A 25,378-nucleotide genomic window follows, 5' to 3' on the forward strand; every position below is an offset into this window, starting at 1 on the left:
GGTGTTGATGGGAATGGTGGTGATGTTGAAGCTGCTGACGACGATGATGATGATGATGGTTAAAAATATGATGGTGATTAAGATGGCAGTAGTGATTATGAGGATGATGATAGTGATAGAGGTGATGGTTATAGTGATATAGGATAATGGTGATGGTTATAGTGCTGATGGTGATGTGATAATGGTGGAGGTGATGATTATGAATATGATGCTGATACTGATAATGATGGTGATAATGATGGTAATGGAGATAATAGTGATAATGATTGTGATGATGATGATGATGATGACGATGTTTCTCAGGATTATCATCTCTGAGCTCTCCACTGGGAAAACTCCCATCTGGTCTGAAGCATCTAAACCTCTCAAAAAACTCCCTCTCAACTAAAGGTAAATATTACACACTTATTTAGGCGTTAAGAATATGCGTTTATAGTTTCACAGCTTGAACTGTGAAGCTCTTGTTTCATCTCCTCTGGTGAGATGTCTCAGTGAATGAAAGCTGCGGTCATGCTTTATATTAAGTGTCTCTAATAACTATGTAGTTACATGTGAACAACCAATGCAATAGCAATGTAACTAGTAACGATTTAGATTACAGACGTATGCTTTATGTAATTACACAAGTGTTTCTTAATAGTTGTAACAGCCTTTTCTCTCTCATGTATATACACTATATCTGTTAGCTTTCCAACATTTAGCTAGCATTTATGTTGCCAGTGCTGTGACACTGTAACCAGTTTCAGCTTTAAACCATTCTATAATGTGACAGTCAAGCAGATCATCTTATCATAAAATGTAACTTTTATGATATTAATTAAATGTGCTGTGTTTAAATACCAGTCCGTTATTATACAGTACCTACATAAGAGCTACACAGGAACTGTCCACTTATTTTAAAGTGTAACTTTAACACTGCACTACAAGAAAGTTCCTGTGTCCTTATACATGTGTAATTACATGGGCTGTACTGCTGTAATCCATCTGTGACATTGACTAAATCATCTGCAGCTAGTGTTGTAGCATATGGTATTGTAGCTACACAGTTATTAGAGACAATAGTGGGACCAAAGCTGCTGAATATTTGCATGCATGTATCTGGAACACTCTTCACAAGAAGTTTCTCAAGAAGCACTGAAATTTAACACTAGTGCAAAGTATTTATACCTTGAATTTGATTACATTTAGCACTATGCGATATGTCACTATAACAGCATACCATGATGTTCACATACTGTGCTTTTTTATTTTTTATTTTTTTATCTAAGCAATTTTTTAAATATATTTAAGCAATATATTAGATAGATAATTACAACCCCAATTCCAGTGAAGTTGGGATGTTGTGTAAAACATAAATAAAAACAGAATATGATGATTTGCAAATCCTTTTCAACCTATATTCAATTGAATACACTACAAAGACAAGATATTTAATGTTCAAACAGATAAACTTTATTGTTTTTTGCAAATATTCACTCATTTTGAACTTGATGCCTGCAACACGTTCCAAATAAGTTGGGACAAAAAACACCTGTTTGGAACATTCTACAGGTGAACAGGTTAATTGGAAACAGGTGAGTGTCATGATTGGGTATAAAGGGAGCATCCCTGAAAGGCTCAGCTATTCACAAGCAAGGATGAGGGGAGGTTCACCACTTTGTGAACAACTGTGTGAGCAAATAGTCCAAAAGTTTAAGAACGTTTCTCAATGTGCAATTGCAAGGAATTTAGGGATTTCATCATCTACAGTCCATAATATCATCAAAAGATTCAGAGAATCTGGAGAAATCTCTGCAAGTGAGCGGCAAGGCAGAAAACCAACATTGAATGCAACGGATATTCCCACATGGGCTCAGGAACACTTCAGAAAACCACTGTCAGTGAACTCAGTTCGTCGCTCCATCTACAAGTGCAAGTTAAAACTGCCATGCAAAGCGAAAGCCACATATCAACAACACCCAGAAACGCCGCCGGCTTCTCTGGGCCCGAGCTCATCTGAGATGGACTGACGCAGAGTGGAAAAGTGTCCTGTGGTCTGAAATGTGTTTTTAAATCATGGACGTCGTGTCCTCCGGGCCAAAGAGGAAAAGGACTGTCCGGATTGTTATCAGCGCAAAGTTCAAAAGCCAGCATCTCTGATGGTGTGGAGGTGTGTTAGTGCCCATTGCATGGGTAACTTGCACATCTGTGAAGGCACCATTAATGCTGAAAGGTACATACAGGTTTTGGAGCAACATGTGCTGCCATCCAAGCAACGTCTTTTTCAGGGACATCCTGCTTATTTCAGCAAGACGATACCAAGCCACATTTTGAAGTGCAAAATATGACAACGGAGACCCCGGACTGTTGAACAACTGAAGTTGTAGTTAGTTTCCTCAGTTCTCAAACGCTAATTGAGTGTTGTTAAAAGGAAAGGTGATGTAACACAGTGGTAAACACGCCCCTGTCCCAACTTCTTTGGAACGTGTTGCCGGCATCAAATTCAAAATGAGTGAAAATTTAACATTAAATATCTTGTCTTTGTAGTGTATTCAATTGACTGTAGGTTGAAAAGGATTTGCAAATCATTGTATTCTGTTTTTATTTATGTTTTACACAACGTCCCAACTTCATTGGAATTGGGGTTGTATGTTTTTAGTAATTGTGTACAGTGGGGTAAAAAAGTATTTAGTCAGCTACTGATTGTGCAAGTTCTCCTACTTAGAAAGATGAGAGAGGTCTGTAATTTTCATCATAGCTACACTTCAACTATGAGAGACACAATGAGAAAAAAAATCCAGGAAATCACATTATAGGATTTTTAAAGAATTTATTTGTAAATTATGGTGGAAAATAATTATTTGGTCACCCACAAACAAGCAAGATTTCTGGCTCTCACAGACCTGTAACTTCTTCTTTAAGAAACTCTTCTGTCCTCCACTCATTACCTGTATTAATGGCACCTGTTTGACCTCGTTATCTGTATAAAAGACACCTGTCCACAGCCTCAAACAGTCAGACTCCAAACTCAACCATGTCCAAGACCAAAGAGCTGTCGAAGGACACCAGGAAGAAAATTGTAGACCTGCACCAGGCTGGGAAGACTGAATCTACAATAGGCAGGTTGTTGTGAATTAATCAACTGTGGGAGCAATTGTAAGAAAATGGAAGACATACAAGACCATTGATAATGTCCCTCAATCTGGGGTCCACGCAAGATCTCATCCCATGGGGTCAAAATGATCAAGAGAACGGTGAACAAAAATCCCAGAACTACACGGAGGGACCTGATGAATGGCCTGCAGAGAGCTGGGATCAAAGTAACAAAGGCTACCCTCAGTAACACACTACGCCGAGAGGGAATCCTGCACTGCTAGGCGTGTCCCCCTGCTTAAGCCAGTACATGTCCAGGCCCGTCTGAAGTTTGCCAGAGAGCATGGATGATCCAGAAGAGGACTGGGAGAATATCATGTGGCCAGATGAAACCAAAATAGAACTTTTTGGTAAAAACTCAACTCGTCGTGTTTGGAAGAAGAAGAATGCTGAGTTGCATCCCAAGAACATCATACCTACTGTGAAGCATGGAGGTGGAAACATCAGACTTCGGAGCTGTTTTTCTGCAAAGTGGACAGGACGACTGATCCGTGTTAAGGGAAGAATGAACCTCCTTCCATCAGTGAGAGCACTGAAGATGAAATGTGGCTGGGTCTTCCAGCATGACAATGATCCCAAACACACCGCTCAGGCAACGAAGGAGTGGCTCCGTAAAAAGCATTTCAAGGTCCTGGAGTGGCCTAGCCAGTCTGATTTGTGGAGGGAGTTGAAAGTCTGTGTTGCCCAGCTCCAAAACATCACTGCTCTAGAGGAGATCTGCAGGAGGAATGGGCCAAAATACCAGCTACAGTGTGCAAACCTGGTGAAGACTTGCAGGAAACGTTTGACCTCTGTCATTGCCAACAAAGGTTATGTTACAAAGTATTGAGTTGAACTTTTGTTATTGACCAAATACTTATTTTCCACCATAATTTACAAATAAATTCTTTAAAAATCCTACAATGTGATTTCCTGGATTTTTTTTTTCTCATATTGTCTCTCACAGTTAAAGTGTACCTATGATGAAAATTACAGACCTCTCTCATCTTACTAAGTAGGAGAACTTGCACAATCAGTGGCTGACTAAATACTTTTTTTTCCCCACTGTATATGAAAAAATAGTAGTGCCTCTCTTGCCAAGTGGTTTGTTTTTATTTTATTTATTTATATATTTATTTATTTTGATTTTATTTATTTTGATTTAAAATCAGTGTCATTTGAGATTTTTACAGGTTTAGATTAATTAAAATATTAGATAGTAGACTGGGGTTCATCTGAAAACTGCGAGCTTATGCCAGTATCCAGTTCCTTTCATGCAGACATCTGCTGATGTGAATTGTAGAAACTGGCTGTACCTCTACTTTACAGAGATTTCTAGCATTAATTTCCGTAGGGTTACAGATTCAGTAAAATGCAGCCACTTTAGCACAGTATCCTAGTGTCACCTACATCTAGTGCCGGTATCAGTGTGATTCTGTTATCATATATCCCTAATAGTTTTAAACAGCACGAACAATACGTGAGTTAACAAACACTTGATTCTGTGATTCTGTTACATATTTGGAGAAGATCATGATAATAAATTAATAATAAATTTCATCTCTATTGCCCTGCCATGTTCTGTGTCTGTGTGTTTCTCAGGTGTGAATATTCTGGCTCAGGCTCTGTGCGCTAACTCTTCTGTCTCCAACACGCTCACACACCTTGACCTGTCTGGGAACACGCTGAGAGGAGATGACCTGCCTGTATGTAAATGCACACACAGTCTCTGTCTCCTCTGTTATTTGTGTTTTGAACCAGTACGTTTTTTCCTCTGTAGAATCTGTGGAATTTCCTGGGTCAGCCGAACAGCCTTCAGACTCTGGACCTGTCCAACTGTGACTGCTCCCTCGACCTGGTCAGCACGTCCACATCTCTTACCAACTAAACATATTCTTACGACAGAGGATATGGACTCTGTCTAAATCTTACTCAAACTGATCATGTCTGCCTAGTTGCATTTCAGCAAAATGTAAATATTCGTAAAATTCAAGAACACTCAAACATATAGTTGTATAGATATAGTTAGATGTAGCATTAGGAGTCTTGCAACCAATGCAAACAAAAATTTGTTATACCTTGTTATTTCTGAGATTTGGACCCACATTTGGACCTTCATAGAAAATTAAAAAAAACATGTTTTGTTTGTTTTTTGTAAATTAAATATTAATAATTAACTATATGCACAAACGGTTGGAGAGAACACATGAATATAAGATAGAGAAGGTGACATACCAAATTAAATACCAAATTCCATTAAATATGTGATGAAGGGCTGCTTATATTCAGATTAAATGTTGCTTAATTGTCTTTGAACACTGAGTTTGCATGTGTGTTTTAATTTTAGGTGTGCTCGTCATTACTGCGTGGCTCTTTAAAGCACCTTTCTGTTCTCAACATGTCCAAGAGTGTCTTCAATCTCAAGTAAGAATCACACTCATATTATATTATATAATATTATATTATGGAATGGCATTGAAATTAAATACTACACTCTACATTTTCCATTTTATCAGGTATACTTTGTAGTTCTACAGTTACAGACCTTATTCCATCTGTTTCTCTATATACTTCATCTCCTTTTACCCTGTTCTTCAGTGGTCAGGACCCACACAGGACCACCACAGAGCAGGTATTAGTTGGATAGTGGATTATTCTCAGCACTGCAGTCACACTGATGTGGTGGTGGTGTGTTAGTGTGTGTTGTGCTGGTCTGAGTGGATCAGACCCAGCAGTGCTGCTGGAGTCTTTAAACACCTCAGTGTCACTGCTGCAACCAAAAATATCCAGCCTGTTCCAACAGCTTCCTGTGACCAGATGAGCTGTCGTCTCTGACTTTACATCTACAAGGTGGACTGACAAGGTAGGAGTGTCTAATAGAGTGGACAGTGAGTGGACACAGAGTGTTTAAAAACTCCAGCAGCACTGCAGTGTCTGATCCACTCCACTCAGACCAGCTCAACACATACTAACACACCACCACCATGTCAGTGTTACTGCAGTACTAAGAATGATCCACCACCCAAATGGTACCTGCTCTGTGGTAGTCATGTGGGGGTCCTGACCACTGAAGAACAGGGTAAAAGTCTGCTTATGTCATTGCTATATTATTGATAATACTGCCATTATTAGAAGAGTTTTCTATTAACATCAACTGTTATTCTTTTCTATATCTCATTAAATCCAAAATTGTCACATATTGTCATATGCTTATGTCTCTTTATCAGCATCTCAACAATTTTAAGTTTCATTTCTTGTCCTGAGATACTCAACTGTAAAAGTTTTATATTGAAGGCCAAAAAGAAAGAATAACAGCCAGACACACGTGCACACACTTTTCTCTGCTCAGTGAACACCAGAAACCAACAGCGGAAATAACAACTGAAAGATGCTGATACAGCATTTTACTCTTTTTCTCTTTTGACTTCTTTGTGCCCCCTGTAGGAAAGGGAAGGAGTTACCGTCTTCCTTCAAGCAGTTCTTTAACAGCGCTCAGGCCCTCAACACCATCATCTTCTCGGGTACCAGGCTCCCCCTAGAGGCCCTTAAGTGAGTTACAGCTCAAACCTTTGAATTCAACTTGTTTACAAACATAGGTTAAAGCAAGCATGTCAAGCTGGGGACCTTCCAGCTCAAAGTGCCACAGAGATCAGTCTTACACTCGTATACTGCCCTGAATTCACCTCAGGAAGGTCTTGCTAATTAGCTGATGAGCTGAATCATGAGTGTTTATAGAGGCAGCGTGCTGAAGGCTGCAGTGCTTTGGCCCATGAGGACTGGAGCCTGACACATGTGGGTTAACGGAACAGTTGGACTGAAAATGCTAATGAATCTAATAATATACACACTAAGCATAACATAAACACTATGGATGGATGTTATCTTTGGTCCCAGATTAAAATACATAACAGTCTATTTATAGACAGTCCAGTTTTTATCTGCTTGTACTGTGGTTGTAAATGAATCTCTTTAGGATAACAGTAAGAAAATAGGTTTAACACATCCTCCACAAAGAGCACACTTGAATGACACTGCTAGTTTTACCTCACAATTTCTGTTTATCTGTTGACATACATAAACAATCAAACATAAAATGTAGCATGACATAACTTTTGCACACATTTATGTGTCAAATTAAGCGAATAAACAGTGTTTAAAATGTGCAAATGTGTGTAGTCTATAGAGGACATGTAACTTACTTTTCACTTAGAAAATCAGAAAGCCATGTTATTTGAATAGAGGCACCCAAACTTTTGCATATGACGTTGTATACGCTGTCATGTCTATGAAGGTTTCATCATCCAAGGAATACCAACGAAATCTCCCACCACTGCTCTGCGCTCAGGAAGCCAACTGACCTCATCTTGATGTACTGCAGTTAACACATTCATTTTCAGTAATGCAGTCTGTTGGCTGGGTCATGACTCATTGTTTGAGTAGTCCATTGATTATGCTGTTGCTTCAACACAAGCATAGACATTTTTCAGTGGTTTTGCAGAAGCTCCTGCTGTTTCTGCTGTACAACACTGTGCACACCTCGCATGACCTGACCCTCGTGATGATGATGCTGCTGCTGCACTCTAACTATTTATTCAGAGTCATTGCTTCACCTGCTTTTCTCCTTTTGTGTATTTAATGTTTTATACTAATGTTCAAACCTTATCCTCTGTTCATTTTGGTCTTGTGTCATTGTCTTCCTATCCGGTGTCAAAAAGAGGAGGATGCGTTCCACTTTTGAGTCTTCGTCCCTTTTAAGGTTTTTTCTATACCACTGTCACCATTAGCGATGCTTATGGGGGCTCACATCTGGATTTTTGTGTAAAGTTGCTTTACGCCTGCTGTAAAAAAAGTCACTTGACTTGAGCACAGCTCACTTTTCACCTATGATGAAACACCTGACACTTGGTTTGGATGTGTAACCAAAGCTTGGGGAGAGTACACATACATGAGCCTGAGTTCCTGAGTTCCTGCTAATCACATCTCGAAGCAAGAGAAATAATTATAATTTACACATGAAACTGAAACAGCAGTGAGTTCATCTGCTTATCAGACATATTCGGTTTTCCCCATCAGTTCAGTTGGTAATCAGTACACAGCAAACGGTCCTGAAGCACTAAATTGGTTTACACACATTTCAGGCTTTTAACTTGGACTGTATATTGAAATAATTTTGCTTTGAGTGACCCTGAACCTTAATTGAACATCATTTTGTCCCTAGCAAAACTATCACTTCACTACTGACACGTCAACGAATGTTTCAATAGTGAGTGTTTACTAAGTTAGACAGTTAGTTAGACAGTTTGAGATCATTTTGAGCAGAACTCAAAAATGTTAGCTAGTACATGACTAGCAAACACAGCTTTGAATAGCTGTACATGCATAAAAGCATAATATTAATCATAAATACAGCTTAGCTTTAAAAAAAAAAAGTTTTGGTCCAGATGAATCCCAAAAAATACCCTATAAATTATGATGTTGTTATGTTTGGATCATCCATCTATCCATCCCATCAATCCATCTATTCATCCATCTATCTGTCTGTCTGTCTGTCCACATATCTATATACACCACTGCTGTGAAAACAAAACCTCATATCTCCATTTTGCCATTTTTCTATTTTTGACATGATTTGAAAAAGTCTGTTTTCCTTTACAATTTCACGATTAATTCAGTTATGGAATTCTGGTTCCATTGGCTTACATTAAAAGTAAATCTTTTTTCTTTCTCCTGTAAAGTTACCCTTTTGGAGATTTGAGCTTTTGTTTTAAAACTTGTTTCTATATCCATACACCACCCCATATACTTATGTGTGTGTATTTTGTTTCAGAGCTCTGTTACTGGGTCTGGCCAGCAACCCTAACCTGAAAGACATTTCTTTGGATCTGAGCAGCTGTGAGGTACAATCACTTTTAGAGAAACACAGGAGTTTTTTGAGTAACTCTCAGAAAAGCTCAGTTTTCATATTTTCTAATGGCTGAGTCTGTACTGAGGAAGTTACTGCAACCACACATTTCCTCACACTATTTCACAGGAAGTTAACCATGCTGGGTGGAACCTTAAATACATAGGTTTTGAAACTGCAAAAACTCCCACTATAGCCATGTCCATTAAACTCCTACTCCTTGGTTAGGTTTCATAGTGTTTTTGTCACTGCTGGGAAGCTTTAGGTCTTTTCTCATGTAGGGTGTGGTTGGTGCTGACTACTTATATGTAACATCATCATTCAGGGTAAAATTATTATTATTATTAGATACTTTTATGAATCACACACAGTCATGAAAATAAGTGTTACATTAAAATTAAAAAGTTTTTTTTAACTAATATCTCCCAGAAATGTAAAATGTGTGTGGGTCTGTGTGTATAGCTGCGGTCGGCTGGCTCTCAGATTCTGGAGGGATGTATAGCTGAGATCCCCAACATCGCCAGTCTGGACATATCAGACAATGGTCAGACACACATGCGCACACACACTTTTCTTTGTCCTAGATTTTGTCTTTTTCCATCACACCTACTCCAGACTTACTAATAAAATGTAGACCATTACAGTCATATGCAAAAGTTTGAACACTCCTAGTCAAGTGACAGGTTTTGTTGATTTTTCTAAGTGAAAACAAGTTTGAATATCCTCTAAAAAGAACTTAATCACATTTTCCTGTTAAATTTAGTACACACTTTGTGTTGATTTTTGATGTTGAGTTTCGCATACTGGAAAAAGTACAACATAAATGTGCCAAAACATTTGCACAGGCCACCTTTTATGAATATGTATTATTATTTGCTTTATTATTATTGTTTATATATTAAATATAGCAAATGAACAGTAGTTGTGCGTTGTATTGTGCACATGTGTGTTCTCTGTAGAGGATGTGTGAATTTATTTACACTCAATCAACAAGTCATGTCATTTGACCAGGAACGCCCAAACTTTTCCTTTCGACTGCACATAAATGCATATCATTAAACGCTAATGTTCTTTGTTGTTGCAGGTCTGGACTCTGATCTGACCACTCTGCTGGTGTGGCTGGCTAAAAACCGCTCCATCAGACATCTGTCTCTGGGCAAGAATTTCAGCAACATCAAATCCAAGTGAGAGTTGTTTTCAGTGTGGGCTTCTTATTGCAGCAGAGTAATTGGAGTGTAATGACCCAAGGGCCACGGGAGGTCACTCTTGAAGAGCAGCAGCATTGTGCCAGTGTCTGGCCTGGTTTCAATGATACCTTCAAACCATAGCTTTTACTCTAAGGTCATCTTTTACTTTATTGTAATGACCTTGGCTGAGCATCCACTTCTAGGGAAAGCAGACACAGCACTGCATTGTCTTTATTTATAGACTGTTTGTCTATAGACTGAGGAAGACCTAAACTCTTTGAGATTACATTGTAATCCTCTCCAGCTTCACGCAAACCAGTATTGATCATAGGTTTTCTGAGACCTCTTATTTTTGGCAAGGCATGGTTCTTCAGCAGGTGCTTCTCGTGAAGAGCAAATTCAAAATGAGTGTTTTTTTATAGGTCAGAGTAGCTCTAACCCACCATGTGATGTGTCTCAGATAACAGAGGGATGCAACAGCTTTAAATTGTTGAATTTATTATTATTATTTTTTGATTGCACACAGGAATCTAGGTCAGGTCCTGAGCAGTTTGGTCCTTATGATCCAGGAGGAGGATTCGGTGAGTGCATGTTTGTTTATATATCAGACTGGGCTTTACTTTACCAGATTTCTGCCTTTACTTCATCACTGCAGTTAAAAATGATCTGTGTGTATATTAATAGTATTAAAGCCAGGAGTTAATACAGGTCACAGTGTGCCTCTTTAAAGTAGGTCCTATGAATAGCTTTCCAATGTACTACATAATTATGCTGTATTGTTGTAAACTAGGCAGCACTGATCTTGAGTGAAGCTTGTATATCGCTGCTGTCAGAAGAAAACCTTGTATCTCCATTTTTGAAATTTTTCAGTTTTTGACATAATTTGAAAATGCCTGTTGGCCTTTATATTGGGTGTAAATTTCATGATGAATGGACCAAAAGAAACAACCCAAAATGACCTGAAAAAATGTCTGGTTCCATTGAATTATGTTTCATTTACAGCATTTGGCAGACACTCTTATCCAGAGCGACTTACAATTTGATTATTTTTACACATATAGGCGAAGGTAGTGTTAGAAGTCTTGCCCAAGGACTCTTATTGGTATAGTGTAGGGTGCTGGCCAAGGCTGGGATTGAACCCCAGCCTACAATATGGAAGGCAGTGATGTTACCCACTACACCAACCATATTCAAGGTAAAGTTAGGGCAAACTGCCTTAGCTATTCTTAGGTGTTAGAAGAGTTAAAACTTTGCCCCTGTGGGTGGGCTCTGGCCATTTAAGGGGTTAAAAATCACCTTATGATTATGCATATTTCTTGTGACAGCCATTAACGCTTCATATATTACATACCATACAGCCTCTGTATTTTGTGTGTGTGTGTGTGTGTGTGTGTAGCCACTGAGCTCTCTCTCGCTGGCCGACTCCAAGTTGAAGGCGGATCTGTCCATAGTGCTGAACGCTGTGGGAGGAAACAGCTCCCTGACCCGCCTCGACATCAGCGGAAACGCCATGGGTGATATGGGGGCCAAGATGCTGGCCAAAGCCCTGCAGATCAACACTAAACTCAGGTCACATTCACAAACACGAACAAGAACACATACATACATACATACATACATACATACATACATACATATGCAGTCATGTGCAAACGTTTGGGCACTCCTGGTCAAATTACATGTTTTGTTGAAGTAAAAATAAGTTAACACGTCTCTATAGAGAACACACTTCTGCACATTTAATGAACAATTACCTCATTTTAACAAAACATAAATTTGGCCTCTGAAAACATTTTACATTTTATGTTCTGTTTTTTCCATCATGATAATTTGATGGAGTTCAAGCTTTTGCATAAAACAGTGTCACCCATTCAGCAAAGGAGCTGGACTTCATCTCCCAGAGTGCTAGGGGAGACCACGTGATCGATCACGTGCTAGCGGATTCTCCATTGTAGAAGACTCCAACCCCCAGGATTCTCAGACTGATCACGTGGTTTCCCCACACACCTATCAGCGATCTCAGTCGCCTGATTATTGAACTCTAAACACCTGATGTTAATCCCAACTATATTTAAGCAGAGAATCAGGTTCAGAACTTTGTGAGCTATTGTTTCGACAATCACTGAGCGTTCTCGGATACTACTGTTTTGTGTGTTTAGTGTTTCGGCCGTTGGATGAATTTACCCGTTTATGATTTGTGTTTTGCCCCTTTGGTACTGTTGCCTTTTTTGGATTGCTTCGTGTTTTTGATTACTGGACTGGACTATTCTCTGAATTGTGTTTTCCCCTTTGGACCGTGTGGATCATTAAAACCTCCTCATCTTACCTGCGAGCGTCTGCGAATCTGTCTGACCGTTAGACAGTTTATGTTAAATTATCACCTAAGTATTAATTAATATGTAGTATCTTACTACATACACAGCTCTAAAACTGTGTGTGTGTGTGTGTGTGTGTGTGTGTGTGTGTGTGTGTGTTTTAGGACTGTAATTTGGGACAGGAATAACGTCAGTGCTCAGGGGCTACAGGATGTGGCAGCTGCTTTGGAGAAGTGAGTCGGTATTCATGTATGTGTGTGTTAGGTTTAGATAAACTAACCGTTCTATTCACAGCATTCAAACTGCATAAATGCACTGACACCCATAAAGTACATCTCCAAAATTAAAATAATTAACAAGAGAAATGTATCCAGTTTAGATTTCTGTTGTTGTGAAATACTTTGTTAATCGTACTAATTACTTCATACAGAATCAGGAATGTCAATTTATTTCATTTAGCAGTTAAACAGCCTCACATATGGTTAGTAAGTTCACTATTCAGTGCCATGGGCAGCAGTCAATTAATTAGGGGCAGTGCCTGAAATACAGCAGTGGCAAAAGGTGCAGTGAAGATTCCAGAGGAGAGAACAGAAATCAGCTTTTCTGCTAAACACAAGGAATGCAAAGTACTTTATTTGTGTAAAAGTACTGCCCAACAGTTAAAAGAAAAAACTCCACTGCATGCTGTGTAAATCTACTCTGAAATAAAGGTTTTAAAAACCACCATTTCTGATAGTAAAGGGTCATTTGGTTTACATGCAGATCGACTAGTCCAAGACATTTAGTGTAAAGTGTGTTCAAGTTAAGTACTGTGGAGTACAGGTCAGCACACGCACCAGGAGATGTTGTTTACTTCCTACCTATGAGTGCGAACACGTTTCAGGAAATACTTCTAGAGAAAAATAGGATGTGAATGTTTACAGTGACTGTCTCACACTGAAAGGCTTAGTGATGTGCAGATTAACTGCTTGCTAATAGCATTTAGCTTGACAGTTGTTTGATTCCCATTGGAGTGATAAAAAAACAGAAGCATTTAAAGGCATTCTCAGTAAGAGGTGAGGTTCTGAGAACTGTAGTGATTTTAATGTGCAGTTCACATCAGACAGTCCGTGTACTTCAGAGTCTGAGACACTTACTGAAATACAACAAAAAAAAACTCATGCCCAATGTCTGGAACACTATATTTTTATGTGATAATAACGACTAGACAACTACTTTTTAAATGGCTAGTCAACTAGTAAAAACTAGTAGTTGTGCAATCCCAAACAAAATTATTTTACATAAATCAGTAAACAGGCTACGTAAACTCCCACCACATTAGATCAGATCCCAGCTTTATGTTGCTAAAATTGAGGAAAAACTCAACACTGAACACACGGGTTGACACCTACGAGAGTGGTCAGATTCTGATTTGTGGCTTGCAGGAACTACACTATCCGCTTCATGCCAGTACCCATCATGGATGCTGCGCTGGCGCTCAAGTCCAGCCCAGAGAAGACTGAGGACGCCCTCATGAAGGTCAGAGGGGAAGAGAGTGCATTCAGAACATGCTCAATATTAAACAGTGAACCAGTTACAGAGTTGAAGACGTTTGATTGAATTTTACGAGTTTGTTAAATTGCCAGTATATGTGTGTCCAGATGGAGCAGTATCTATTGAGGAACCATGAGACAAGGAGATACCTGCAGGAACAGGCCTACAGACTGCAGCAGGGCATCGTCACATCTACTACACAGCAGGTTACATAGTGTGTGTGTGTGTGTGTGTGTGTGTGTGTGTGTGTGTGTGTGCATAAGTGTGGGAGTGAGTGAGCATTGACAGTTTGTGCATGAAACTTCAGGGTTAAACCATTGTGTCTGTACAGTTTAACACAAATGGCCAGTAGTGATGCATCTGTCATCAATTTGTGTGACCGATTCCAAGTTCTTTGCAGCTGAATTGGCTGAAGAATAATTTTTTTGGTCGTTTTATAATAGCTGTTTTATTTCAACCGAAAGCATGAATCTGACATTTTGATACAAGACAAACGCAGCAGCATTCAAATACAGTGCAAGTGCTCTTACCTGCATCACAGTATGTCATCATAACATTGTGAAACAAATCAGCCAAAATCAAAATAATAAATTGAGTGTGTTTGGAGCAGAAATCTGCCAATTGCCCTAATGACGTGTGTATGTGTGTAGATGATTGACAGGCTGTGTGTGAAGGTGCAGGACCATTTGAACTCTCTTCGCTTCAGTGAGAGGGAGCGTGTCCAGGAGGACATGAGGACAGCAGAGAGACTCGTACAGGACGCCCGTAACTCAAAAAGAGTGAGATTAACATGCAAACTAACACACATACATATGTGGTCCAGTGCATTTCAGAGACAGTGATGTAATCACAAAATGACCACATAACCTTTGCAGTGTGAATGCTAAGGTGTCCCCATGCATCTGCAACAGCATAAGGTACCAATTTGGTCATCTGTGTTACCACAGCAAAACAAAAAGCAGCCTCCTCTCCCATTTGTTTACAAGTTGTGTTAGCAATGCTTGTGACTAAACACACCAACAAAAACTTGTGACCCATTTTTTGTGGGTTTTCTTCATGAAACACAGAATACGTGTCAAAATTAAAATCAAAATGCAAAGTTTACTTTCTTATTTTTTTTTCATAGCGATCAGCTGCAAATCTGACAAAATTAAAATGAAAATGCAAAATGGATAAATCAGCAGCAAAGTGACCGTCTTTGATTCAGTTTTAGGCGATGACACGCTTTAACTGTCAGAATGAAAAGGCAAATGAAAACGAACTTCAGCGCCACCTGCTGGAGATTCACTTTTCATTTTCCAGTTTTCTTTTTCTATCTGACCAACATGCAAATATATGTTAATTAGCACTAGACGGGGCTACAGGGTACATTTTAGGACAGCCCCAGCTGTGCGAAGAAAAATCATGTCTCAGATCTGGTGACCAAATGACCCCAGAGACAAGGTATCAGACCAAACATCCTCAGAAAAAACTGAAAATGTTATGCCGGCATTTATATCGAGATGCACCATAGTTTTCTAAGTCATATGAACATGTCTGTGCTGGACCAGACTTGTGTTTGGTCTGATACCTTTTCTCTGAGGCTGTTTGGTCTGAGGGCATTTGGTCTGATGTTCAGTTTCACCAGATCTGAGTCATGACGGTGTTTTTTCTGGAGACTCTGAAGTCTTTTATCTTGAGGAATGATGGCGGTTCTGGCGCAGATGGCTGGGGCTGTCCTAAAATGTAGCCCATAGCCCCGCCTAGTGCTAATTAACATATATTTGCATGTTGGTCAGTTAGAAAATGAAATAGAAAACTGGAAAATGAAAAGTGAATCTCCAGCAGGTGGCGCTGAAGATTGTTTTCATTTTCCTTGTCATTCTGACAGTTAAAGCACGTCCACGAAGAAAACGTAATCACGAACTGTCACTTTGCTGTTGATTTATTTATTTAGCATTTTCATTTTAATTTTGTCAGATTTGCAGCTGATCACTATGAAAAGGAAATAAGAAAGTAAACTTTGCATTTTGATTTTAGTTTTGACACGTATTCTGCTTTTCATGAAGAAAAGCCAAAGCGAAGTTTGTGTTTTCTTTTGTCTGTTAGCTTTTTCATTTTAGATTTGGCCGTGAAAAACCAGAATAAAAACTAAAATGAAATGACAAACAGGCGTTTTCAGTTTATTTTTAATTTTGTCGCAAACGGCTCGTGCTCATGTGAAAAATGAAATTGCAAATGAAGGCATTTCATTTCATTTTCAATTTTGGCGGGATAATTGCACAGATGTTTGGAAAAAGAAATGGCAAAAAGAGGTTTGCATTTACATTTTATTGTTTTCATTTTCATTTGCCTCCCATAGCATCAGTACCTAACCTCATATAATGTTCTTATAGCTGAGTGCAATCAAATCCTCACAGCAATGTTCCAGCATCTACAGTAAAACCTTCTCCCAAGAGTAGAGTCTGTTACTGCAGCAAAGGGGGAACAAACTTCCTTCGTTTCAGAACAAATGTTGGCTGGGCAGGTGTCTAGGGACTTTTGGGCGTATACTGTATCTTTTACTGTACAATTTACAACATTCTAATTTACATCCAGTAACTGATTATTGACCAAAGTGATTTCAAACTTTATTCTCTGTAGCTGTTGGCCAGTATGTATCACCTGCGCTCATGGCGTGGAGGTGGAGGTACTTCTGATGGTGTGGAGAACCCATGGGCGGGGCCTATCCAGGAGAGACTGCAGTCAATGGCAGGAGACATCAGCATTGTCATAGATCAACAGCTGCAGGTGAGCCCCAGGCTCAAACACACCTCACATCAGCAGTAAAGACACATTCAAGCAATGTCCAATAAGTGCAGGTTGAGTTCAGTACCAGCAGTGGAGACCATGTATAGCTTTGTAAAATGGTAGATTTGATTGGAAGCTGAGATTTCAGAAGTTCTGGAAGAAAACTGGACTAATTCATGTATGGCAAGGGGAAAAAAATTATCTTGGTTGCGTAACCCTTCTTTAGAGATGACCATACAACTACCTGCTGCAACAGATAGGTGGTCTTCTCCCAATGGGGGCTGGCTGGACAGTGGTAGAAAAGGAAATTGTGCGTTTTGTTTTTTTGTTTGTTTGCTTGTTTGTTTTTCCAGAAAATAATATTAAACAGTCATTTAAGGAAGTCTTGGTCAATCTTTCTTTTAGACTTTGTCATTTTTTTAAGGACAGGCTAGCCTCTGACTTTTAAACGGACTATTGCAGGCTTTACAGCAGCAGCACACACACACACACCGTATTTTAGCTTGGTTTTAACCTCCTGACTCAGTAATGCACTTCTTTGAATTTTAGCAAAAATTCCAACATAGTGCAGATTTAAAGATGTTATTCTGTAGTAGCCGTTGTCCAAAATTCAAACCATCTGAAGTTGTTTATAGATCTTAAGGACATCTTATCTCTATGTTACAGGTCCCAGGCTTGGGACTCTTGGGACAGATTTTGCCCCTGAAAAACAGTGTTAAAAGGATGAGACAGAAGACCTGGCTTACTATCATGAATGCCTCGAATAGGAGATTTCAAGACTATCATAGATAATCGCAGCATATCCGGTGCTACACTGCCTCCTTCTGGTAGCATCAGGGAACAGCAGGGAGATCCGCATTCTGTTACAAAGCTTAGAGGTTGAGTGCATTGACAAGAGGATTAAAATGGCAGATGTAAATACATTTAAATAACAGTAATATTAAAGAAACATGAACACAAATGTATACTTTAAATATACTATAAGTATATACTTTAAGTATACTAAAAGCATACTTTGTGGGTGTCACGCTTACTCCAGATAACAAAAGAGCATTACAGGAACTTCCTTTCTAGACAAACTTTTTATGGGCTATGGCCCCATTTATGGATAATAGATGCAACCCCTCCCAACCCCCATCACTTAATGAACAAGGACTATGTCTTACAGGACCCATTTGCTAGCTTTCTCCACAGCTATTGCTGATTTGCACAGACAAGAGACGTAGAACTATCAATAAAGATAACTCATAAAGTGGCCAAGGGATGGAAACAAGAACAGCTGTAATTAGTTTGCACAAATTTAATTTAATAATGTAAAAAAATACAATATTATAGAATCTGATTTAATAAACAGACAAAAATGAAAGTTACTAAGTAGGGATACAATTTCAGCATGTAGCTGTCGGTACCATATCTTACAGTTTTGTTCATGTTATTTGTTTGTTTTTGTTTGTATTATTAGTTGCTTGGTAGCAGACACAACAATCTATTATCCCCTACACTGGGTGGACCAGGATTTCCAAACATGAGATTAGATGCTTTAAGATGCAATATAATACCTAATTTAGCATCATATTTGCGTCTGTAATGTGAATTTGTGGACAGTCGTATCTTGACCTGGTCAAATCTTAACTTTGGACTGCAGCACCTGGATTTGTAGAGCACAAAGGTCAACTGTGCCCTCAGCTCCCCACCTCTATTCTACCATCTTTTGCTTGTATTTGTTTGTTTGTAGACTTTGTTGGTGTCCATGGTGGACACGGCGGAGAGCGTGTGTCCTCACGTGATGCGCAGAGCGGATCTCAGGCCGGTTCTGATGCGGGCGAGTGAGGGGAGGATGAGTGTGCCCCAGACCTTCATCACCAGTACTCTGCTCGAGCAGTCTGCCGTTGACATCATCAACAAAATCAGGTCACGCTCACACACCTCTCCTCTGTCCATCTACTGACTGCTGGGCAGTGAAGCTGTATATGCTGCATAGTTTGAAGTAGGGATGCAAGGATGTGGGAAATCAGGGCCGGTATCCAATATTTTTCCTGTACAAACATTTGTAGAATGTATAAACAGGGCCAAAATGCACTTGAATTACATTAACGTTTCTTTCTGCAGGGTTACATTTGCAGTAAAATGAGTAAAATGCAGATAGGCCTGTCACAAGTATGATATACTTGCTTGTTCACAGTTAATTGAGCTGATCACAATTACTCATCCTTTAAGTTTAGAAAAGTTCATGTAAATAAAAAAGGCAGAAAATATATTTATTGAGGGACGTCATGGGTCATAAAACGTGGACTCTATTATAACATCGCTAGAGGGCAGTGATGAGTAATGTTTGCTTATTTGAACATTCTGCTATCACTTGAGAGCAGAATCGACAGCTGGAAGGCAGGATAGTGACAAGTGTATGCAAAAGTTTGACTGGACAAATTACCACTTTTGTTGATTTTCTAAGTGAAAATAAGTTACATCCTCTTCAGGGAGCACACTAGAATATGGTAGTTACTGCACAAATTCTATTTATTTGCAAGTTTTAATATTTTGGAAAATAATATGAAATGTAAATGAATAAAATGTGAAATCTAAAATGTGCTATGACTTTTTCACATGCCACATTGTGTGTTCTCTTTTTTTTTCAGTATATTAAATTCAGAAAATAAATAGTAAATGTCCATTGAAATGTTGACTGTGTAACCTTTTTTCACTCAGACTTTAGGCCTGTACTTTAGCAGTTGCAGACAGTGAAAAAGAAGACAATTTAATTGTTAATAAGGCAAATAATCGTACACTAAAATTCCTGATCTCGCCAGGCCCAAGTGCAGATATCACCTTAACATTCTGCTCTTTCGGTTTTCAATAAATACATCATCAAAAAACATTTTGAAATGTCGGTCAAATATAAACATTGGTGCAATAATGTCCTTTCATTTTTTAAGCTGTTATCTGCTGATACTGAAATGATTTTTATATTGTTGTACATCCCTAGTTTAAAACTGTCCCATATAAAAAGGTGCTGTGTGGTTGTTTTAATAACTGTTAATGTTAGTGTAGTAATGCTTGTGTTTGTTTTACAGTGAAGTAAAGCTCAGCTTGGCCTCGTTCCTCTCTGACCGCATCATTGATGAGATTTTACAATCCCTTTCTCGGTCTCAACACACACTGGTCAGTATTAACACCTACATACAGACACCAGGCAGTGAACCTACACATTTCTTCTGAGTTTGTTTATGTAATGTTGATGATGGAAAAAAGGTTTTCTTTGGGAACTTTTTGGTCTTACAACACCCTGTATTTAAAGGAGAGTCTAATTCCAGACTAATTCCACTAAGTTTCTGTGTAATTCAAGCCTTGAGAAGTCAGATCGATATAGGATGCCTTGCTGCAAAGAATCTTAGGACCTAGATTCCTTTACAGTGGTGGTGATAGGAATTTTATTTACTATCCAAAAACACCTGTGAGCCTACACGTTTTCTGTGTTTATATGTAAGGTTGATGATAGTTAAACAGTGAAAAATATGAAAAACTTTTAGCTGTTTTGCCTCCCAATGTCCTCACATACCTCTCTGCCATGAATGGATTAAAAGAATTATACATATAGATATATACATTTTATATAATATATATTTTGTGTTAAAACTTCTCTGAACTGTCATTAAACAATGTTTCAGAGTATTTGTAATATTTTAATGTAACAGCTTTTTGTGAAGAAGCTTTAAAACGAAAAAAAAAGATAAAAGCCTTTAAAAATGATCATTAGACAAAAATCTTTTACCATAGAACAATGTCTCATGCGTCAGGCAGCATATTCACAAGCACTTGCTTTTAGAAGCATTAAACATTTTGGTCATCTGGTTCCTGACCACTGTGAACACATTTCTCTAGAACAGAATTTCACATCAAACCACTCTGAATGACTTTGTCTTTACCATATACATGATGTATGTAGTGATGTGATGGCATCATGCAAACACAGACACATTTGCATGCTCGTGTGCATAGGCGGAGCACCTAAGTAGGCGTGGCCAGCCGCTGTTGCATCACGATTCGGAGGAGACTGAAGTTGTAGATGAGATACAGCTGCAGTCAGAGAACCTGCCAGCACCTCCAGATGATCTACTGGTACACACACACCCACACCCACAATGAGGGCCCACTGAAAACTTCATGCGTGGGCCTCTTTTCAGCTTATTTCCATTAGCAGAACATAATGCATGCATGAAAGCATGTCCATGTCCTTATTTTGTTGTAACTCTGTAATTCCTGCTGTTCCTTGACATGCAGCAAACTGTGAAAGTGTGACTGCATATCAGTGCACTGTATGCCAGTGGCCAAAATTTGAAATACTTCTCAAAAACATTGAATCTTCATTTTTACTGCAAAATTTCACAATGGACTGTTTATTAAAATAGTATGGGACAGATACATTATTTAAAACCAATTAAATTAAAACTGTGAGAACAATCAAAACTCATTCTTTTTACTGACCATGACTGGGGGTGTCACTGGAGGGGTGACAGAACGGGCGATGCATTGCTGTCGGCACCGTATTTAAAGCTAGTCTTTAATCATTATCTCATTAATTATGCAGTTCAATTAAGAATATTTCAGTAAGCCTAAAAATTACGTTGGAATATTTGTACTTTTTTGTTTCAGCTTTGTTGAAATGAAACCCTGCAGACTGGACACTACTGCATCACAGAGAACACACACATTTTAATGCACAATTACTGTTTATTAGATTAATGTGTCATGTTGGAAAAAAATAAAGCATAAAATAGCTTGTGGAGAAGTAACGGCACATCTTATATTTTTTTTTTTCCAACATGTTAAACATGTAGAAATTGTGCACTGAAGTTTGCATAAAAGTGCAAACTTGCGTTTCTTTTGGCCAGGGGTGTTCAAGCCTGTGTTGTTTTTGTCTGTACTCATGAATAATTAACGAAGCTCGTACTCTGAAACTCACCCTCTTCTGTCTTTTATCTGGTGTTCTTGTTTTTCTCTTTATGTGAAGCTGACTCCCACATCCAAGAGGAAGAGCATTCTCTTCAGGATGGTGCGGCCTGTCTCTGTGGCCTTCGGTAAAAAAAAACTTCTAATGAACTTAAAATCTACAGCGAAACGCTCATGTTATTGTATTTAGTGTGCAGACATGTAAAGAGTATAGCGCTATTCAGTTCATTGTGACTGTATATCATATAAACAATATACAGTTAAATTTAGTGTGTCTGTTGGTGTGTCTGACAGAGCTGGAGTTTGATCTGGATAAAGCTCTAGAGCACGTTCCCATCCACATGGAGGACCTGCTGCTCCCCCCTCCCCCTGCCCTTGTGGAGGCGGAGTTAGAGAATCAGGAGAGTGTGTGTTTTAGCGACCTGGCAGAAACAGAGAGTCCCAAACTGGAACACATCACCAAACGGAGACCCCGCAGGAAGAAGACCAGCAAACCCAGCAAACCTCCTGTACAAGTTACAGCCACACCATTCATACTCACTCAGTCTCTCTTTTCGCCTTTCAGCCTCTCGCTCTCTCTCTCTCTCTCTCTCTCTCTCTCTCTATCTTTCTCTCTTTTACCCACTCTCAATTTATCATGTGTGCACAGCTAGGTAGGCTAATTAATAGCCAAGTTTATATTCATTTTAGTGCTTTGCTTATGCAGTGACAAAAGCATAACGGGTGATGCCGGCCTTACGCAAAACACCTTTTCAAGTCAAATTTCCAATTTTGGAATAAAATCAAAAGGGTCTTGCTAGAGTTGCATTGCGCTCGCATCATCTCGATCGTTTAGTGTGAGGTGGTCAGAATGGCTGTCTTAAGTCGATATTTTATTTATCTTGATGCTGCGACAGAATCAACTGTTTTTAACATTGTTGTAAGTTTTAAGTCTTGGCATCACGCAGATAGTGACGTGCTGGGGCATGCATGAGTGCCATGCTTGCAACGCGATAGAGGGAGCAAAAGAGGGCAAGAGAGTGCAAGGGAGAAAATGCATGCGTGGATGACAGAAACACCAGTGACATTTTTAATGAAAAATGCATTTTAGCAGCAGAATGGCTGCTACAGAACATCGAACCACATGTCGATCATGGAATATCCACTAAAATATGTAAATTAATCCATTTGTATTCTACCTTCTTCACAATTACCTAAGAATAAAGTCGGTCACACCAGTGACATCAACTAAAAGTTTCATATGAAAACGAGCTAAATGAGAAAGTTCTGATAACTGAAAAGATACAGTGGACTTAGCATCTATTCATAGATCTTCAGAAAACAGGTGAAGTCGAGTGATATTAGATCACTAGTGATATTAGAAGATTAAAAACATTAAACACATACAGAATAAGGTGGGTGTAGTGTTTAAGCAAAATAAGAATGATTGTGATCCTGATTCTAGAACAGCTGAGGTTGGAGCATGTCAGACATTATCCAGCTGTTGGTTCCAGCTGTGTTAAGCATGTCCAAATGATATTTGTCCAGGATAAGGAAGAACATATGTTGGTCCTGAGAATCAACACTTGTATCAGCACTTTGGACCTTGTATCAGCACTTTGAAATCAACTCTGTGTAAACAGAAGTGAGTGTGGAGATAGGAGAGTAGTGCACACAGACACAGGCTCACTGTTGTTCTCTGTAGTCCATCCTGTGTTTTAAAGCCTGTTTTTAAAGTCTTCTTTTTTCCTTCAGGCCATCAGAAGAGCTCCTGCTGAAGATCTGGAGCAGGACGGGTTTGTGGCAAAAGTTGATGAGGGAGTCGACGAGTTCTTCGCTAAAAAAGTCATAAAGATGATAACCATGTGAGACGTGAATTTTGTTAGCATCTTTGGTCATTTCCTCATGTTTGTGAACTAAAGATAAAAATTTCATAAACTACATTGACTGTTTACGTCAGTGTTGGGCTTAGTAAGCCTCTCGTTTTTTCAGTCCATTTTTCCTTCTTTATAATTTAATTTACATTTTTCTCTTTCTTTCATCCTTATCTTTGTTTTTCATTCTGTCCTTTTTCTTTCTGTTTTTTTCCTTTATTTATTCTTTTTATCTATTTTTCTTACTTATTCTTTCTTTGGTCTTTGTTTTTGGTCTTTATTTTTCTTTCTGTTCTTTTCTTTCTTATATCTTTATTGTCTTTTATTTTTGCCCTTCTTTTCTCTCTATTTTTATTTATTTTATTTTTTCTTTACTTTTTTCTTTCTTTTTCTTTTCTTTTCTTTTTTTTATTTCATCCTTTTTTGTTTTGTTATTTGCTTAATGTATTCATTGTATCTTTCTCTTTTCTCCCCTAACCCACCACCCCAGGCGTTCCTCTGTGAAAGACTCAGCAGCGGATGGGGAGAGAAAGAGGGAATCTCGCATGAGCGGCTTCTTCAACCTCATCAAATCGCGGTCCTCAACCAAATCCTCGCCCACCAGTCCTCACACATCCATCATCATGCCCACCAGCGTTACCCCGACAACAACAGTTCCTGTAGCAACAATCACCAACACAACAATAACAACAGCACCATCCGTAGAGGAGTCAGATGAAGTAGATCAGACAAAGACTGCAGTCAGGAGTCCAGTTCCTGAACACTCTTCTGAGGCAGTAAAGACTCAGGACAACCAAGTGGAGAAAACTGACCCAGGTGACCATGGAAACGTGACAGTGACTTCTGAGCCTAAAGGTCACGCAGAGGAGGGTAAGAAGCGTGACGCGCAGCACGGGGGCCGAATCCGAGGGGTGCAGGTGATGGGCAATGACTTCCTGGCTCAGCTCCGGGCAAAACAGGAGAAGATGAAAGAGAAGGTAAGTAAACTTTTTAATGCAAAGCAAAAAGTAAGCATTGCTGACAAATCAATAGTAAGTGTTTCCATAGCGATGTGAATTGAGTTCATCCAACAATAATAATAAAGGCAGCATGGAGTGACAGGAAATACGGTAACACACAGAAAGCTCCAGTTCCACATGATGATCCATTTTAATATCACAAACAGGGACTCTTTGCTCTAGTTTGGGAGCAGATTTTAATGTCTTAAAAAGGACAAAGACTCAAGAGTATTACTACGATTAGATTAGATTATGGTGCTATTTCTGATCTATAGTTCTGCAAAGATGCAGTGTATTTGCATAGGGAAAGAGGTTTATAGTTGTCATAGTTTGCACTCTGAAGATTGCTGAGCAGACTGCTGGTCACACAGCAACACAGACAACAGTTTCACCTAGCTAGTAGCTAGCGAAACGGCAAAAAGAGAGATTTAAGATGAATGTCGGTAATTTGAAGACGAATAGATTTGTTTGCTTTTCCTGATACATTTAATCTCCATCAAGAAACTCAAACACTAAATAGTCACAAAGCTGAAGTCAACTTGTTTGAATTTTCCCCTCCCACCTTAAATGGCACGTTTAAGGTGGAATGGGAAAATTCGAACAAGAAGCTAGTGAATGAGAAGCAATTTCAGTCTCGCAAAAAATTGAACAGAGACATTTTACAAGAAACTATTCCACTTTTGAGGAAAGGTTTCCTGCTGGAGTTACGAGAAAAGCGGCTAAAGCTGAGCTAAAGCTTAAAGCAGAGCAAAGTAAGTTTGTG

The 25,378-nt window shown here is 39.0% G+C and overlaps 1 protein-coding gene across 1 annotated transcript in view; it reads left to right on the plus strand.

Annotated features, from left to right (window-relative positions):
- The window catches only part of LOC108442487 (F-actin-uncapping protein LRRC16A-like), a 53,083-nt gene that overhangs the window by 23,362 nt on the left and 4,343 nt on the right, over nucleotides 1-25,378 (plus strand). Inside the window, exons 12-33 of the mRNA XM_017722551.2 lie at nucleotides 304-390; nucleotides 4,714-4,817; nucleotides 4,892-4,969; nucleotides 5,459-5,535; nucleotides 6,556-6,660; nucleotides 8,939-9,008; nucleotides 9,476-9,557; nucleotides 10,098-10,197; nucleotides 10,727-10,781; nucleotides 11,597-11,769; nucleotides 12,680-12,748; nucleotides 13,940-14,033; nucleotides 14,156-14,254; nucleotides 14,699-14,827; nucleotides 16,671-16,817; nucleotides 18,553-18,728; nucleotides 19,889-19,976; nucleotides 20,814-20,933; nucleotides 21,826-21,892; nucleotides 22,059-22,273; nucleotides 23,499-23,608; nucleotides 24,108-24,594. Coding sequence (XP_017578040.1) covers nucleotides 304-390; nucleotides 4,714-4,817; nucleotides 4,892-4,969; nucleotides 5,459-5,535; nucleotides 6,556-6,660; nucleotides 8,939-9,008; nucleotides 9,476-9,557; nucleotides 10,098-10,197; nucleotides 10,727-10,781; nucleotides 11,597-11,769; nucleotides 12,680-12,748; nucleotides 13,940-14,033; nucleotides 14,156-14,254; nucleotides 14,699-14,827; nucleotides 16,671-16,817; nucleotides 18,553-18,728; nucleotides 19,889-19,976; nucleotides 20,814-20,933; nucleotides 21,826-21,892; nucleotides 22,059-22,273; nucleotides 23,499-23,608; nucleotides 24,108-24,594 — 2,732 coding nt within the window. The remainder of the gene's footprint in view (nucleotides 1-303; nucleotides 391-4,713; nucleotides 4,818-4,891; nucleotides 4,970-5,458; nucleotides 5,536-6,555; nucleotides 6,661-8,938; nucleotides 9,009-9,475; nucleotides 9,558-10,097; nucleotides 10,198-10,726; nucleotides 10,782-11,596; nucleotides 11,770-12,679; nucleotides 12,749-13,939; nucleotides 14,034-14,155; nucleotides 14,255-14,698; nucleotides 14,828-16,670; nucleotides 16,818-18,552; nucleotides 18,729-19,888; nucleotides 19,977-20,813; nucleotides 20,934-21,825; nucleotides 21,893-22,058; nucleotides 22,274-23,498; nucleotides 23,609-24,107; nucleotides 24,595-25,378) is intronic.

Source organism: Pygocentrus nattereri, chromosome 11 (assembly GCF_015220715.1).
Source record: "Pygocentrus nattereri isolate fPygNat1 chromosome 11, fPygNat1.pri, whole genome shotgun sequence".
Taxonomy (NCBI): domain Eukaryota; kingdom Metazoa; phylum Chordata; class Actinopteri; order Characiformes; family Serrasalmidae; genus Pygocentrus; species Pygocentrus nattereri.